The 15,158-nt window shown below is 39.1% G+C and overlaps 1 protein-coding gene across 3 annotated transcripts in view; it reads right to left on the bottom strand.

Moving 5' to 3' along the window:
- Nucleotides 1–14,948, bottom strand: part of Gabra4 (gamma-aminobutyric acid type A receptor subunit alpha4) — a 75,220-nt gene extending 60,272 nt beyond the window's left edge. The window contains exons 1-3 of one of the 3 annotated variants that reach the window (XM_041671209.1): nucleotides 14,348–14,942; nucleotides 13,803–13,921; nucleotides 654–721 (exon numbers count right to left, since the gene is read on the bottom strand). In XM_041671209.1, the coding sequence (XP_041527143.1) occupies nucleotides 654–721; nucleotides 13,803–13,921; nucleotides 14,348–14,433 (273 nt within the window). In that variant the 5' untranslated portion in view covers nucleotides 14,434–14,942. Of the gene's footprint in view, nucleotides 1–653; nucleotides 722–13,802; nucleotides 13,922–14,347 lie in introns of all 3 variants that reach the window. The other 2 variants (XM_041671208.1, XM_041671210.1) reach the window with 2 other exon arrangements.
- Nucleotides 14,949–15,158: the final 210 nt, after the last annotated feature.

Genomic DNA, 15,158 nt, shown 5'->3' with positions numbered 1-15,158 from the left:
ACTACATAGTTGATCATAAAATTACAGGCATTTCGTTAAGATGAAGTCAACTTTTTTTTTTAAAAAAAAGATTAATTTTGTTTTCAAAAGTGTATTAAAAATGCTTAAAGAATCCAGGGCTTCAAACCATTAGGAGCCTCAGGTCAAGAAAAACATAACGTAGACTCGCTTGCCATTCTGTTTACTAAGTATATTTAATACACGAGAACACAGCTGAAGGGATGTGGACTTCCTGACAAATGCTGGCCTTCTTGGCCTCCTTAAGCATGAGAGGGAAGAATAGAAATCAAGGCTGGGAGGCTAATAACTGAGGCAATGGGGAAACAAGAAGGCTGATAGAAATGTAATATTATGCACACAATTAATCCATATCTAAACTACTGATGATCTCCCATTTTCTTCTCCTTGGTAGCTTCCATACAAGGGATTGGTGTGGGAGTAGTACAAGGCAAGATGCCTCTGTTGAGAAGGATTCCAAGTCAATACATATTAAAAATGATAACTCTGCGATGCAGATGAAATATCTTGCTCTCTAGACAATTTTGAGTTTAATTAAGCATTGGCTTTGTGTGATTCACAGTATAATAAATATTAGTTGACTCTTTTCTGACTTATTTTTTTTTTCAAACCTCCAAAGTTTCTCAGATACCTACCATTTCAACATCAGAAACGGGTCCAAAGCTGGTGACATATATGTCAGTTTTCACTTCTGTAACAGGACCTAGTAAGTATGAAGTAAATATGTGTGAAAAAATAATTATCAACATTACAGCCTTGGAGGACTAGATAATTAATAAATGAATACTGACACGAAATGTCATGTTTTTACATGCACCTTGAATTTTCAGTGAGATAAAGAATCTCTCAAAAAAAAAAAAGAGTGTAAAGTTCAGTTTAGAGTGCACATTCAAATCAAGCCAAAAGTAACAATAGAGAAAGAAAAATGGTGCTTGCTCAAAAGGCAAATAGACATCCCAACTACTTACCAAGAACCTGTTTCTACAATGATACATCATTCCTGGGCACTGGGATAAGAGGCAGTGCAGATACATATGAACTTTTAGCCTTAGTAAATTTTTTTTTAAGAGTTCATCATCTGATTGGCTTCTAGCAAGAAGTGAGCTGTTCAGAGGAAGAAACAGCAGGGTGCGGAAGTGAAGGGGACCAAAGCTGTAAAGAGTGAGTCTTTGGGGCGTTAAGGATACTTATAAATAACTTCCAAAATGATTACTGTCACCTTGAACAATAGGAACACTCTCCATGGTGATTGGGATCCAAGACAAGGTCTTTGGTCAGTGACAACCATTCAGGCTGCACCAACTGTTGGCTGTGCCATCTTTACCAAGTTACTTAACTGCTTGATTGCAGCACCCACACCTGTCTCACAGGTTTTTTTTATAGCAATCAAATGGAATGCTGAGCACAGAGCTTTCTCACCCCAAAGCACATTCCATATTAGTTTCCCTCTGTTGCTACTGAGATTCTCCGCCATCTAAATAAATCTTTATCATGAGCAAGCATGTGCATGTTTAGCCCAGAGGGAAACATGGTAAGGGCATGATGCTGATATTGTTGACATAGAAAGCAGACCAAAAAACACCACCACTCTCCAGGTTTAGCAATGTGCTTTAAACCTAGGAATTTTTGTAGTTCAGATTTAACTCATAACCCTTCCTAGTTGTACAGCTTTAGTCCAGTAATATACCATCAAATGCAAAGATTTTAACAAGTATTAAACATATTAGCTGCAAATCAATTTCCAAAGACATAATATGTTCATAATGTGTTCAGTTGTAACAGTAGTTATTACAGATAATCCAGCATTTTATCACCCATGAAAATATAAAAATTGTTATCCTCCTGAAGACTGTTTCCTTAAATAATGGTTTAGAAAGCTGCATGGCCAGAGGCTACGTACTCTATAACTGGATACTATAGCATTTGCTATTAAAATAGAATATCACTTGGATACAGGTTGGGAAATTGGTTTTATGCCAAAAAACAGGAAAGCACAATTGGTGTCACTTAAGGCTCTAAGTCTGAATTCAGTCTCCAGAAAATGAATCTAAATATTTCTTCCTCTACAGCCTGGCGACGAGGCCACATGGAGACAGAGAGAATGAGGAAGAATGAGATATTATTTATGGAATAAGTATCCTAAGAAACTTAGGTTTTGGAATTATAATAAGAGGAAATTATAGCACATGCTTTTATTTTTACACCATATAAAATGCACCTCTTTCAAGCGATAGAAGTTAATTAAGTTTTGGTTTGAATAGGAAACTAGAATCAACATCCAAATGGTAATAATAAGCTCATTACAGTCAAATTAGTCCAGAAATAAGTAATCCAGGAAGCAAGTAATTCCTAACATTTTGAACCCTAGGAGATAGAAATTTTACTCAAATTAGCTCAAAACTGCTGTCATTTCCTTAGCAACAATTACAAAGGTATCAGAAAGCAGAAATGCTGTAGTTACAAGTGAGGGCTCCAAAGACAAGTTCACATAAACAACTAAGATTGGCAGTGTCCGTAAACATGAGCTATTTTACCAGACTCTGGGTAAAGCAACAGTTATTTTGAAGATAGATTTAAGGTAGTATTGCTCAAATAATATTGGAGAATATCCTGAACAGACTGGGGAAGTGGAGGTTGTTGGATACAGCTTCAGATCTTCTGACTTAGTAGGAACAAGGTTGGACCTGATGATTTACAATTCTAAAATAGTTTCAAAACGAGACAGTCCAGTTTACTGTTGTTTACAAATATCCACTCAAGCTGTTTCTCTACTGTATTTACAATAGTTTCCTATGAAATACTGACACTGTAAGTGTGTCAAGACAGTGAGTGTGGCAGGGGCATGCAGGAGAAGAATGGGAACAATATTTTTTCATTATTAATGCATTGTAAACCATGTGAGCCTATGTTAATTCTATGGATGTAATCATTCCATGATAATAAAAGATATTTCTAAATTCTCATCTATCTAAATTCTACTACTTTTTCAATAGTTCCAAAATACTGTTCTATGTTCAGAATTAGTCTTTGTGTGTGACATTATCTGACATTTGCTTATAAGATTATACTGCACTTTAAGACTGAGTTAGATTCTAAATGTACCTGACTAGCAGAGGGATTTTTTTTTTTTAGGGCATCCATTCAATAAATATTTGCCTAAGCACCAGCTACATGGACAGGTTATAGAGAAGTTCCCTGCATCAAGAAGATGCCATGCTACTGGGAGAATCAGGGAATAAGCAGAAAAGAAACAAATGGAATAAAATGAATGACAGCTATTATTTCGGGATGAATACAGGCAGGTAGGAAAAGAAGAGGTTGTGAAAGGAATTCCAGATCTGTGTTCAGAATCACTTTTTCAAAGCATTCACTTTCAAACTCGTCTGGAGCATATACATGACCTGGAAGCGTTGGAACAAACAACAGCAAGTGACGAAGGATGACAGTGGGTATAGGTCTTCCTATTTTCAAGGAAAAGAAACCAGTTGGAAGAAAGCAAAGGAAACTGATAGGAAACTGAAGTCACAAAGAGAAATAAAACCAGGGTACCATGAACAGAGCATCCAACTACTCTGAGCCTCCCCCTTTTTTTTAAATGGCATCTTTTAAGTAACACACTTACAACACATGTTACAGTGATACTGTTTAAACTACAAGCAACACAACTTTCAGAGTGACAGGGAATGACCCAGAGATGGAAAAGATTTCTGTGGACGAAGTTATATTTCCCACATTCACATGTTGAAATCCTAATCCTCAGTAACTTCTAATGACTATTTTTAGAGGTAATGCTCTAAAAATGTAATTGCATTAAAATGAGATTTTTTAATGGTACTTAATCCAATATGAGTGATTGATGGCTTTATGAAAAAAGGAGATTAGAACACAGACATGCACTGAGAGAGAACTATATAAAGACAAAGAGGAGACACCTTTTCCATGCCAACAAACCAAGCTTACTGATGTCTTGATACCGCCAGAGTTGAAAAAAGAAGTAAGTTCTGTTGTTTAAGCTACTAGTCTGCATACTTTGTTAAAGTAGCCCTGGGAAGGTGAGCCTATAAGAGAGCATTTTCCTTTTATTCCTCCCCTGAGTGACATGAATGTAGGCTGCCCTAAAGAGTTTGACTTGTACCCCATAAATACTGACAGATCATAAAAGGCTTGAAACAAGGAAGAATATGATTGAAATATGCAATTTTTTAAAAAAATCCCAAAGGCTCTTTCATGTGAATAAGTTACAGGGGGCAAATAGCAGACAGTGTCTTCTAAGAGGTCATCAACCTACTTAAGCTGATGGGACCAGAGTAGGGACTGGGAATAGTAGTGGATAAATCAAGTGGCATGTAATGCCTACAATGAGAAATAAAAATAATTATTATGTAGTTAAGCTTTAGTTTTTGCAGGAGAAGATGCCACGTTCATTCCGTACGACATTTCATCTTTATCACACCCTTAGAAGGTGCTATTATCACTATCATGAGAATTTTATATATCTGGAAACTGGGTTCAGAGAGGCTAAGGCAGAATTCTAACTCTTCTTTGGGGCTGCCAAGATGCGTTCTAGTTCCACTACATTATATTATGCCATAAAATACTTAACCAGTGTCATTTAGCTAAACATGGAAGTTTATTACACAATCTCTGTTGTGCATCCAGCTATCTCTACATTTTATTTGTTCAACAATAGATTCTAAATTATATTCTTGTGGCTGTCTTCCTTCAGTCTCCTTGAATCTGTGTTTTTAGCATTAGCAGTTGAGATGAAATTTCAGTCTCTTTCAAAGTCCCAAATTAGCACAGTGCTTTGTAAATATGAGGTGCTAATAATTGTTTCATTGTTTCTAATATCATTAATCATGATTTTTTTTCAATGCATCTCACAAATTTCAAATGTGAGACTTATGTGCTACATGGGTTAAGCTAAAAAATATTTCCCAATTAAAGCAGAAACTGTCTGATTTTTATTTGTATTCTTTCATACAAGCAAACTGCCATGTAAAACGCAATAGGTCTCCGATAAACCAGTTGTCAATGAATAATGGTAGCTAAGCAATTAAGAATAATTAGAGACACTTCCTCTAATGCTACTGTTTAGGATGTCCAAATCAACCTTGCAAAGTGCATAATTGCATAGAAACTAGACAATGAGCTTGGAAAGATTTCTTCCCCATAACTGTAGATATATTTGGGGAACATCAAAGACACATTTTTTTTTACAAAAATCCTACTTCTTTGGTAGTGGGGAAATTTTAAAAATTATTTTTTTTGAATCTTTTGTGGGGAGACACTTTTGACCCTGAGAGTTTGTTAGGCAAAGAAAGTAATTTTCATCAAGAGTCAATCACACAAAGATGTTAATATTAACTTCAGGGAAATAAATGGTCCTATCAAATTAACTTGCTGGAAGGCAATTAAGAAAGTATCAGATAATCCTCCACTGTTTATTCAACAGTCAAAGACCTAAAGAACATCAATCCCTAATATTATCTCCAATAATGATATACAATTTACTGTCATATGATAAGATAAATCGTGTTTGACTGTTTTGAGGACTAGTTAATCTTAGTTCTCCATAGCATCTCCCCAGCTATTGCCCTTAGGAAACATTCCTGATTTTCAGCTCTTCACATTATACACACACCTTCATCTTACAAAGTGCCAGTGCTATCCAAAACTAAAGAGACTTTAAGAACTTAGTTGGTTCCCTATGGGAAGCCTTACCCTCTCTGAGAAGCTGATGGGGGATGGTGTGGGTGGAAAGTGGGGGGACAGGAGGAGGGAAGGATGAGAAAACTGAGATTGATATGCAAAAGGAGAAAAGACTGTTCTAAATAAATAAAATGCCAAAAATTAAAAGAATTTAGGCATAACACAACAGAAAAACATGTAATACTTAGGGAAATTGTAAGGACATTTCTAATTTTGCTTGCTATTAGCAAGAGTAGAACTATTACATTTACTGGATATTACACAAAAACAAATACCCACTGATTTCATCAACAAAGCAGGAAATAGCTCAGAGTTCTAGAAGTTTCTTTGCTTTAGAAGACATTAAAAATTAGTGCCTTCTACATTTTATGATACTTCTATCAACATTCTCTTACTTTATATACAACAAAACTCTTCAATAACAGGAACAAAAAGCTCAATACAGTAAGAATAAAACATGAAAACAAGAAATTTATAAAATAAAAATCCCTGCAGTCAATAAAGGTTTTAAAAGATTTTCAGTGATATTAGAACATGATGGAAATAGTGAATATTAAAATTCCTTCAATAAAATACCATTTAAAATACTTCTATACACACACACACACACACACACACACACACACACTTTCCTGCTGCTAAAGTATATGTGGATCCAGAATTTATTTTTATTGTAAAAGGGAGTTTAATTTTGTAAACTCACCATGGAAAAACAGTTTGGCATTATCTCTTCAAGCTGAACTCCTACTTACACTAAGATCCAGAAAAATCCACTCCTTGATATATATGCAAAAGAAACTCTTGCACATTTACAGCAGAAAATTTGGGCCAGAATATTCACAGCAATACAATCTGGGAAGCAAGCAAAAAACCTACTGCCAACAGAGCAGACAAGTGAAACAGTTCTTATGCAATGCAAACATCACATAACAAGCAAAGGGAGGATCAATAGCACGATGCAACAGAAAGAATGCATCTTAACATTAATGATGCATCGTTAAGTTCAATCCATAGCAAAAGTTAAAGCAAGTTAAAGACAATTAAATGCTTTAAATATACCTTTAAAATAAGGATAACCTAAAACACCCATTAGAGAAAAGCTGTGGAATAAAACAATGGAATAATAAGGAGGGGAGAAGATAAATAGGAGGATAGGACTGAAGAAATGTATAGCAAACTGCACGTTTATACTAGTGCCTGCTTTTTGGGCTGCACACTGGTTAGCTGCTAAGGTTCTTATATTTTAGCATATAAACAAATGGATAAATGAAAAGAAGGTTATGTGTCAGTTATAATGGAAATGTATTATTAAACAAACTTCATCATGTATACGCAAGGAGCCTTAAAATATATTCAAAAAGGCCTAAAATATAAAGCAGCAATATGTACTGACAAATGTTTTCATATAAAATCTGAAGCCCTGCTGGAACTTTTCCTAAAACCACAACAATTCACTAATATCCTATTACCTATATTTGACATGGTTTATAGCATGATATACCAAGTGCATCTGTGTGTTTTTATTCCACAGAAACTTTAAATATCTGACAGCACTTGCATATTTGTTTTCTTATAAACTTGTAAAATGTGGTCTTTCTTCCATGTACCCCTTCTCTCCTTTCCAATATGTATCTATATTGCACTAAGCCATTACAAATAGCAGCCAATTTGTGATATTTCTAATCTTAAAAATATTTATTTCCATATATTCCAAATAAGTATTTCTACATTACTTAAAAATATCCTTTCCATATATAAATTTCTGGAAAAAAAATCAGTACACACTGCTCCAAATCTTCCTTCCTGTCCCCTCCATCCTCTGCTGTATTCTGAGTCACTGAAATTTTTGTCTGCACCATGAATGTCCCCCTAGCAATTTCATTGTTTTCACTAACATTCAAAACTATATTTTCTCTCCCATTTCTAAAACCAAGTTCTGTTTCATGAAGCACAGTAATATCTTATGTTCAATATTTAGCCTGCATTCTCAAAGTGACAACCAGTGAGTATGTCTTTTGCCAACAATAACTATAAAAAGAATGATTTCAAAAAAATTGGTCATTTGATTCTACCAGCTCCGTTTCTCTATCCACTCGGACAAATGCCTCCAGGTAAACTTCTCTCTCTCCCTCTCTATCTTTCTCCTTCCCCCCCCCTCCCTCATGCTACAAAACTGTTTTTGTCAACATTATATAAGTCATGCATACCACTGAATATAGTGGTTAATTTAAGCCCATGTCTATATTGATCTGTTTGTTGTAAACTATCATTTTTTTCCAAAGTACACAAGCCCTCTTATTCTCCTGCTACCATATCACAGAATACCGTTGCTCAGACTTTCCTAGGAGAAATTACTCTTCTTTTTTCCATGCCTGTTAACATTGGAAGCAGCAGAAATCAGTTTTTATGCCTTTTCTTTGCCAATTTAATCTCTTGGAATCTCTTTGTTCTTAAGACTTCGAATACCATGTGCATTGACATACCTACTACCTTTAAAATGCAAACTTCTCTCTACTTGATATCTAGAAACATGAATTTATTATATACATATGCATATCATTCTTCCATGTCTCTATAGGTCTTCTACTATCATCCTAACAACTGTATATACTTTACTCAGCCTCATTTCTTGCATTTTCTCACAAACTTTGCATTACAACTGTCATCTTTCATCTTAGCAAAATAGAGACAGAAGACAACTGAGAGATTACTTAGAAATGGAGAGATTACTCTGTCACCTGCTTATACAAAGTGTTAATCATCTCTTGCCTGATTGAATGTGAAAAACTCCAACCATCTCTGCTTCTTTCCGTTCTTAACACAACATTCCTAGTGAGCCTTTAAAAGTTTATCAGTCCAGGATATGCCCCTTATATAATCCTTTCTAGTCTTGTCTGGTCTGACTCAGAATAAAAGCAAAGTCTACAAGCACGCTTACAAAACTTTATACAACCTCTTCTTTGTTATTGTCTCTTCTTCTTTAACACTTTCATCTGCACTATACCAGCCCTGACTTCCAGCCTCCACAGAATTGCACCCAGATTTCCTGCTCACCAGAAGACCCCACCCCAAACAAGCTTCCTGGTCTTATCCTTTGATATTCAATGCTCAGGTATCACTTTATCAACAAACCCTTCCTAACTGTGTAGTTAAAACCATGTCCCCATATTTTATGTTCACTGATGCCAGACACACTGCACATTGAATAGTTCACTTGTTTTATGACTTGATTTCCTGCCTCTTCTACTAGCAAGTGAGCCTGGAAGCAGAACTTGGACCCTCCCCCATAGCTTTAAACACTACACTTGCTCAGTCTCTTAGAATAGAAATCATGGAGCTATTTTTGCTTTCCTTGATCATTCATATTAAATATTCCATCACTTTTGTTGAATTAAAATCCCCAAAATATCTTCACTGTCCATTTATGTCCATCCTTCCTACATCTGCATCATTCCACACAGCCATCTACATAATGAATAGGAATTACAACAACAAGCAAACTCTGAAACACAAAAGCTTCATCGTATGTCTCGTGTTTCCTCTGTTTCTAAACCTTTCTTTACATATCAACCAGAGGGGTCCTTTCACAGCCTAAATTGTGTTAAGTCAATGCCTTACCTAAAGAACTTCAGTGATATCCAAGTTTATTAAGAGAATCATTCAGGCCACTTTATAGGAAGACCTTTTATAAGCTGGCTTCTGCTTACTATCCCAACCCAATACTCTAACATTCCTGGACCTACTTTCAAACAAGAAGTGTACCCGAAAGCTTTTATTCTCAAAATCATATCAATCTATTGCCCAACTTTTCAGCTTTTATTTGTTCTGTTTGCTTGTTAAGTTGGTTTGGTTTTATTGGTGGTTTGTTTGCCCAACAATAACTGTTCTCTTACCCCATCCCTCCTGGCACACTTTGCTGTCAACTTGACTTTCTTGGCCATCATTTCTATGCAGACTAGATTCCTCTCCCATCTTATTTTCTATCTTGGCGCTGCTTAATTATCCTGCAGAATTATCATTTACTTATTTTATCTTTCCTCCTTTTATCTTTATTTTGCTTAAAGGTAAGACAATGAGGATGAATTTTGGGTTTAAAACCTGTCTTAAGAACAATATAGTACTTCTTTTACATAATACTGTATTTGCACACTGGTATAACAAATGAATCAATGAATGACTCTGGAAATGATGGTTTATCTTTCTGTTACTCTATTTGAAATGTTCTTTCGACCTAGGATTATTAATTACAGTTTGGCATTCAACTAATAGAGCTAGCACATGACAAGGGAACTTTCAGACTGAGATATAGACCATCTGAAAACATCACTGTCAGGGACCCTTACCAGGCTCACCTAAATGAAAATGAGCCTTCACATTTTCTTCTCCATTTTAAATATTATTAAAAGTTGTGATACAAAGTTCTTACTTTTTTCTCTGTTGGTTAAGGATATTGCTTATTTATCCTTAGTTAAGTAACAAGGCATATTCAGTACAACTTGACTCCTAACTCACAGTATTCTGCAAGGGACCCTGAGAAATAGACATACCCATCAGCTGTCTGACTAAGGACTTAAAGCTGTGGTATGAGGTGGGACTTCATCAATTACTAGTTTTCATTATGTTGGACAGTTAAATCAAACTTCTCTCAGCCTCTTTTCTAGCAGAGGGATGATGCCTACCATGAACATCTCTGCTTCTGTAATAATCTTCTTAAGATTATATATGAAAATATTTTTAAGAACACAAAGAACCCCAGTAATATGAAGTCCTACTACACTAGTGAGCAGCCTCATAAAATTGACGACTTTCTTCTGTCTCCATATCAGAAAGGTTATGGAAGAGGATCTAAAACAACCACCTATATTGAAGTGTTGATTATTTGAGATTATGTGCCCCCCAAGACTATTATGTGTCTCTTAGATAAGTGAAAAATGGGGAGAGACAGGATCCCTAAGCTGTCTTCCTGTGGCCTGCTATTTAGTCTTATAAAGCCAAACAACTGTGTTCAAAGTGGACAAGGGACAGAAGGAATGACTTTCTACTTCCTTTGTGACAAAGTCAACTTGGTGCCACTTCTAAGCAGGAACAACTACGTCAGCATGATAGGAACTGACTCATCAGAAGCTGAAAGACTTCTGCCCTTCAGAAGTCCATTCCAGTTTCTCCCAACTGCCCTGCTCTTCTCAACTTTCTTCCCCAACAGGGGAATGTGGAGACAAGAGAGAGGAGCTCCTGGGGGGATGAAGAGAGAGAACCATTTCAGTTCCCTTTATCTCCCCACAGCAAGCTGTGCTGCTGAGTTAAAAATACATAATTTAGTTTCCAAATCTATTTCAACCTCTGCCTGGCCTACTGAGTAGTCACAAACCATCCAATTTCAATTCACATCTTTGCTTTTAGCTTTATTTTAAATGGAACAGAGCTAAGTTGGATAAACAGATAAAAAGTAAATGTCCCACAAAGAGCTGAAATGGGATTAAAGGAAGCAGGAAGTCAGTCCATATTTACAGTATACCTTGGCCAAAATCTGAATGGTTTTCATCTTATTTTTAAAATGCCAAACTTTCCACAAAGTATAAAATGTCATGTCATAGAAGAGATGAAAGTTGTGGCATATAAAGATGTGTGATAACAATAATGTTTCCTTTTATTTTTAAGTAGTTCACAATTAAAATTTCATGTAAACAGAGAATTCACATACTGCAGGTGATAATTCTCACCCTTCTGTCACATTTGGAATACTACATGCTTACAGAGACTGTCCCACTTTTGAAAAGTCAGTCATCTGACCACAAAGACTCACGAGCAGAGTGGAAAAAAATCCCTAATTTTGTGCTTTGTGGTAATTTCATTAGCAATTAACCACCTGCTAGCGCTCAAGGTAAGATAACTGCAACCCTGCCCCACAGAGGTTTAAAAAGATGGCCAGGTGAGTGGGGACGCAGATCACACAGCAATGTCAAGGAGGATGAGAGATAATGGCCTTGAGACACTTAGCAGCATTGCAGTTGACCCGAACCCAGCACTCACGTTGTGGTCTACACAGTACTATAGGAAGAGGACATGGTAAAGATGCTTCTGTACGGAAGATTCCCGTCTTCTTATTTTAAGTTGTCTTACAGCCAAGAGGACATATTTTTACTTTCAACACATACTAATAAAGTCATATAGATCCAGCTATAAATTGTGCTTTCATTTATGAATATTTAAACTACATGAGTTATATTTTTCATACTTTTATATTTGCAATGTGAAGTTTAAAACCCTTCTGGGAAGATAAAGCTTCTTTTATTGACATAATATAGTTTCAAGTGGTATCACATCATCTAGAGAATTCTCCACAGAACTATTTTTGACCTTAAATGATAATTTCCTCGTCACTTATGAGAGCTCGCACATTGACAAATGATCCATTTCCCTAATGAAGTCTCTTTTCAAATTTTCATGAAGGCAGATGTGATGCGGGCAACCTATACCTGGAGAGACAACAAGGGAAAAAAGCAGGAGAAACTTCCATCTGTCCCATCCACCTATAACACTGTCAATATACAGACACCCAAGGAATCTGCTCACTCCTTTACAAAACGTTTGTCATTAAATCCAGAAAAGAAATGGGTTGGGGCAGGAGACCAGACTGCAGTCCATCACTAATGTGCTATGTGCCCCATCAAATTCTCCCTTATCTGTAGTGCCCTCGTTTGTCTTGTCTTCCAGAGAGCCACCTCCCGATTCTCCCCAAGTCTACTTTGTCCCATCATTGCTTCTCACTCTGTCTACAGTCTTCTTCCTCAGATCCCATGTGTTCTCCACTCCAGGATCCTATTTTATCTCCTCTCCCACTCTCTCCCTCCTCTGCAGCCTCAATCCAAGGCAGAGAGCACCGCCCCCCGCCAAGCTTTAAGTTCACCTTTTACTCATCCCACCACTCAGGATGGAACATCAACCCAATCTACTGGATTTCTCCTGGAAATACAAAATGCTACCTGTGCACGAATCCATAAACTCTACTTGAATCACCCTAACTTTTCAAATCTGCCAAATGGGGAAAGCCACAGCTTCTTCTTGGAGTTGCTGTGAGAGTTGACAATAATGTATGTAAAAATGCTGATCTAGTTGAAATTAATTAAATAAATAATAGCAATGGTCGTTTTTGTTACGATTCCTATCATTTCAAGAATTTTGACGACTTTAAGTCTGAGGCCCTCTTTAACTCATTTACAGTAGAAAGGACAGGGACTTGGCATTCCGAAGAGTGAGCCAAGCCAAGCAGTATCTTAGCAAGTCACTTTTCCCTGATGAATTGGCCTGCTGGAATGGCTGAGGTGAATTCTATCTGGTTTCGGTGCACTCAATGCCTAGACCCAAACTTGCCATATAGCCAACTATTGAATATGCAAAGGAAATAGGGTAAGAGAAAAACGTGCTGTGAATGTGTCTCTGTTGAGCGCTTTACAGATACTGATTGGAGGAGGAAATAAAGCTAAACACTCCTGAAGCATTAGAGGAGAAATGTGAGCGACCAGCACCCCAAAGAAAGTGAGAAGATAGTAGGAAAGGACTGGGTTCCCCAGCAGAGCAGCCAGCTTCAGCTTCGTGCCCCAGATTCCTGTCCTAGGCGGAACACAGGGTGAACTTTTGGCAGAGGGAGGGACACGTGGGAGGAGAGAAGACCTGAAGCCAGCTACCTCCAGTGCAACAATGTACCTGCGCAAAGTGGACAGATTCAAGGAAGCAAACCCCATGCTGTGGCCCAGAGAAGACAGGCAGCCACAGTACAGCTTCATTTTTGACTTCCCAGTCTCCCCCACCCTGCAGTCAGGTCTCAGGAGGTAATTAGTGCGGGGGAGGCCAAGCTCCTGAGGGGGCGGGGAGATGGGAAAGTACGGGTGGAGGCGGTCTTCTTGTCATAGGTCTCACTGAGAAGAGGAAGAGAGAAAGGGGGGAGGCGCTCGAGAGAATGACTGGTTTTCATTTTTGCACGTGAGGCGCACCTAATGATATTTCCACAAATAGACAAACAGACCAGAGACGGACACACCGAGCACACTTGCGTGTTTTGAAACAATCCGTACCCCCAAATCCAGGACGCAGCCTGTTGTCATAACCATCCAGCAAACTGTCCAGGATACGGGTAAAATTTTCCGGGCACATTTTCTCGTCCTTTGAGTTCTGTCCTGGGGATTCGTTTAAACTGCAAATGCAAAAATAACGGGGGTGGAAAAGACTATTTTAAGAATGAATCTGAGAACAGGTGGAAAAGGGGTTTGCCTTCTAGGGAAAGAGTCGCTGGCCTTAAGCTAAAGGAGGGTTGGGGGTTGGGATATGAAGAACCAAAATGGTCAGGAAAAGCGTATCCTGGGCAGCACGCACCCCCAGACTGCAAGTATCCTCAGGCAGCATGTACCCCAGCACCCGCGCTTCCTGCACCCAACTGCCCACTGCTCTCGGTCAACAGAAAGCTTGGCTTTAGCCCGTATGATACTGAAGACGGGAAGATCTGGTTCGCTCAGGGAAGGATGAGTGGTCAAAGGGGTGCTGTGGATCTGGACACTTGGCCGCCTTTCCCATGCACCCTTACCCTATGACTCCCTCCCACCCCACCACCCCCGGAACTCACCAAGCCGCCAGGCATAGGAAGTGCAGGAGGGCAAGGCTGACCCCGGAGCACAGCGCGATCGCGGGTACCTTCTGGACAGAAACCATCTTCGCAACATGCCATACTTTAAGACTGTTCACGTTTCCGGCTCTCGAGATGCCCTGTGCAGGGTGCGAGGAGAGGGCAGAGTGGCTCCCGCGGCGTGCGCACACTCGCGCTCACACTCGCCCGCGCTCACACTCGCCCGCGCTCCGCCAGCCCAGCCTCGGTGGGCGTGTGTGTGCACGCGGCCAGGGGAGGCGGGACCTGCGCGCCCGCCCCCTCCCTCGCCGCTCGCGCCCAGTTCGAGCGGAGCCTGGCTCAACTCCGCACCTAGTCGCTCCTGCACGCGCTGCTCACCAGTGAACTTGGGAGCTCCTGCCACGAGAAGCTAGGCAAGTTTGATCCAACCTGTAACTCAGGGGACACGACCCACGGTCGTTCGTCCCTGCTCCGGGTCACACAACCCCAAGTGAGTCCCCTGCCACAGGACGGGGCGGACTTCTCTCTCTGATTACACTTGGTTCACCTGGGTTTTGACTGGAAACAAAGAAGCGCCTTTCTCTCGGGTTGTATGAGGACTTGTCTGTGCCCTCTGAAGAGGATGTGGGTGGAGAAAGGGCGGGATGACAGGGTTTGCGGGGCGGGGCGGTGGGAGGTAGCCAGGAAGAGAAGTGAACCTGTGTGGGGTACAGCAGCCTTTAGACCTCGTCTTCAGAGGCCAGGACGCTGGGCTGCCTGGTGACTAAGGGAAGGAGAGAGTCTTCCTAGTAACCTGGGTGGACTTCTGCCA

This window comes from Microtus oregoni, unplaced genomic scaffold (genome assembly GCF_018167655.1).
Source record: "Microtus oregoni isolate MIOR12 unplaced genomic scaffold, Mior012 000021F_ref0000039, whole genome shotgun sequence".
Lineage (NCBI taxonomy): Eukaryota > Metazoa > Chordata > Mammalia > Rodentia > Cricetidae > Microtus > Microtus oregoni.
The sequence above is the reverse complement of the archived record's forward strand: the minus strand, read 5'-3'. Positions and strand labels throughout refer to the sequence as shown.